Source organism: Chaetura pelagica, unplaced genomic scaffold (genome assembly GCF_000747805.2).
Source record: "Chaetura pelagica isolate M959 unplaced genomic scaffold, ChaPel_1.0 scaffold534, whole genome shotgun sequence".
Classification (NCBI taxonomy): Eukaryota; Metazoa; Chordata; class Aves; order Apodiformes; family Apodidae; genus Chaetura; species Chaetura pelagica.
Window position 1 is genome coordinate 950,541 of NW_009953065.1, and position 2,442 is coordinate 952,982.

General features: G+C 39.1%; 1 protein-coding gene across 1 annotated transcript in view; it reads left to right on the forward strand.

The window, feature by feature from the left end:
* The first annotated feature begins 1,693 nt into the window (after positions 1–1,693).
* Positions 1,694–2,442, forward strand: part of LOC104387990 (maltase-glucoamylase, intestinal-like) — a 57,043-nt gene continuing 56,294 nt past the window's right edge. The window contains exon 1 of the mRNA XM_009996793.1: positions 1,694–1,739. Coding sequence (XP_009995095.1) covers positions 1,694–1,739 — 46 coding nt within the window. The remainder of the gene's footprint in view (positions 1,740–2,442) is intronic.

Genomic DNA, 2,442 nt, shown 5'->3' on the forward strand with positions numbered 1-2,442 from the left:
CCCCCAAAAAAAATAATAAAAAATCAGTGTGTAAATTATAGCTTATGTAGGTAAACACTTAAATAAAGATGTGAATGTGAACTGTTTCTCTTTGCCTTTTTCATCATACTTTATTAAAAAAAAATTGCTTCCCTTGTAAAGGCCTAAAATGTAAAATGCAGAATTTAACACAGTGCAGTGGAATAGCTTGCTAAGTAATACAGCCCATAGGTTGCTCTTATAGCCTAAACATGTGTTTTTGTTGGCCATTATTTGTGTTTTGATTGTACTTAGATAGAAACCCTAGTAGGATTCCCTCAATACTAAGTACAGTACAGAGTTAAAATTAAGCAGATGGCTCCTGTTCCTAAGAAATAGTAGGTTGTACCTTATTCCATATGTTCTGTCAAATTAAAGTTCTGATGCCTCTTGCTGATCTTAGACAAATTATTTCCTTCTTAGCTCAGCTTGAAAGGAGATCAAAATACATGCTGCCTGTGACTTGAGGTTACTGATTTATTCCAAGTTTTGGCAGAAACTAGTAATAATACATATTAAGAAACAATGTAGAGGCTAGTGAAAATAAACAGCAGCAGTACCAATTAGTGCTCATCTATCATGCTTTTTGACTACTCAAGGAGTGGGCACACAAAAGATTTGGGACTATATCACAGCCTTGAGCTCCCAGTGGAGACTGGATTTGCAAGACTCTGTGAGACTGTGTGTCTGCTCCCTGTTCTGCCTGGCCCCATGGGTAAAGGCCACACACTGTGCCAACCTGCATAAATGGTGCTGAAAGCTTAGTGACCCCTGGTTGTGCAGCTTGACACTCTTGGCTGTCATCTGGGACTCCTGGGTAGCTGAGGTTTTTCAGTGTTTGTAGGTGTGCAAGATTCATATGAATGTTGTGTTTTGCAGGACGAAAGTCCTTAAAAGGCTAAGAAAAGACTTCTGGGTGTCAGGCTGCTCTGCTGCCACAGACCACATGATGAGGTGAGGGGCTGTTGTGGCAACAGTCTTGACTATGCAGATGCTTCTCTTTGGGGATGCCAGAGCACAGACATTTTGATTTGTGATGTCATCTCCTGATAGGCAGCAATATAACTTGGATAATGTGTGTGTAGAAAAAATTTAATTCTTTTTTCCTCCAGGAAGAATTTCACCTTAAACAGACCTTGTTATAGAACACAGCTTTACTCAGAGTTCTTGCCATCAAATAACTGGAACAAAATTGTCTTTCAGTAAAGGTGACAGTATCAGTGTCTTGTTTTAATGGAGAATTCTTCAGCAGTTTGTTTTTCTCCAAACTTTTAATTTGTACTATAAAACTACATATGTGACAAAAGATAATATGAAATAAAAAAAAAGGTGAGCACTGGACTCAGATTGTCTGAAGATGTTTGTTTAAAAAAAAATGAAGATGGTCTCTAAATATTTAATTTTCTAAGAAGTTATGAGAAAGTCACTCTCTTTCAAAGCTGGAATTAAGAAGTTGCGCAAAGTTTCTGGACAAATTACTGGCTACATCTGATCTTATCTGCTTATCTATGTTCTTAAATACAGGCAAGTTCGTATGTTCTAATTAATCTCATGTAAGATACAAATGCTGAGAAAAATGCCAGCAGTGTTTGTTTCTTACATATCAAGTCAAGTGCTTATTGTGCCCTGCCTTGTATAAAAGGCTCCAGGTGCCTCCAGGAATCAGCCTTCAACCATGGAGCGGCTCAGGGGCCTGTGTTTCTTGGCTGTTGTGCTGGCAGGTAAGTGCATGGCACTCCTTTGTTCTCACAGGCTGCAAAAGCAACGATAGAAGGGCTATGAGGGGAGGCAATGCTCTTACATGGAGGAGGAGAGGACAGGCATGGCTTCACCTCTGCAGGTGGGAGGTGTGGGAGGACAGCAGGGCTGGCTTGTTTAGAAACACCCCATTCCAGCAGTGCATCCAGCTCCTAGGCACACTGGAGTCAGTAGGACTGTTCAGCTGCTGAAAGTTACCCTATGTTTCACTAGTCTCTTTTCTGTGATTTTTACCCTAATTTACCAGAGGTTAATTTGGTTTAATAAAGGGAGAGAACATCATCTTATGACTAGATGAAAGAAAAAAGAACCTTGGCAGCAAATGCCTTTGAAACACATGGGTGAACCCAAGATGTAGAAACTGTTACATATTCTTTTAATGCCTTGTTCATGCCCTATTGCAGCTTTTTCAAATTTAATTTCATAAAACTGAAGTAAAAGTTTTTAAAAATCAATGAGGAAAATTTTTCACGTATAGCTTTCAAGCTACCTTGCTTTAGCTTCTGTTCCCATGGAAATTGCTCTGGGAAAGCAGCAAGTAGCCATAGCTGTTGCTATATTCAACTGCTTGTTTGATCTTCATCTTCTATATGTGTTTACAGACATGGGCCATAAATGCAGTGAAATCGATGCAGAGATCTTAATTTTTTTTAAATTTAGGGAAAG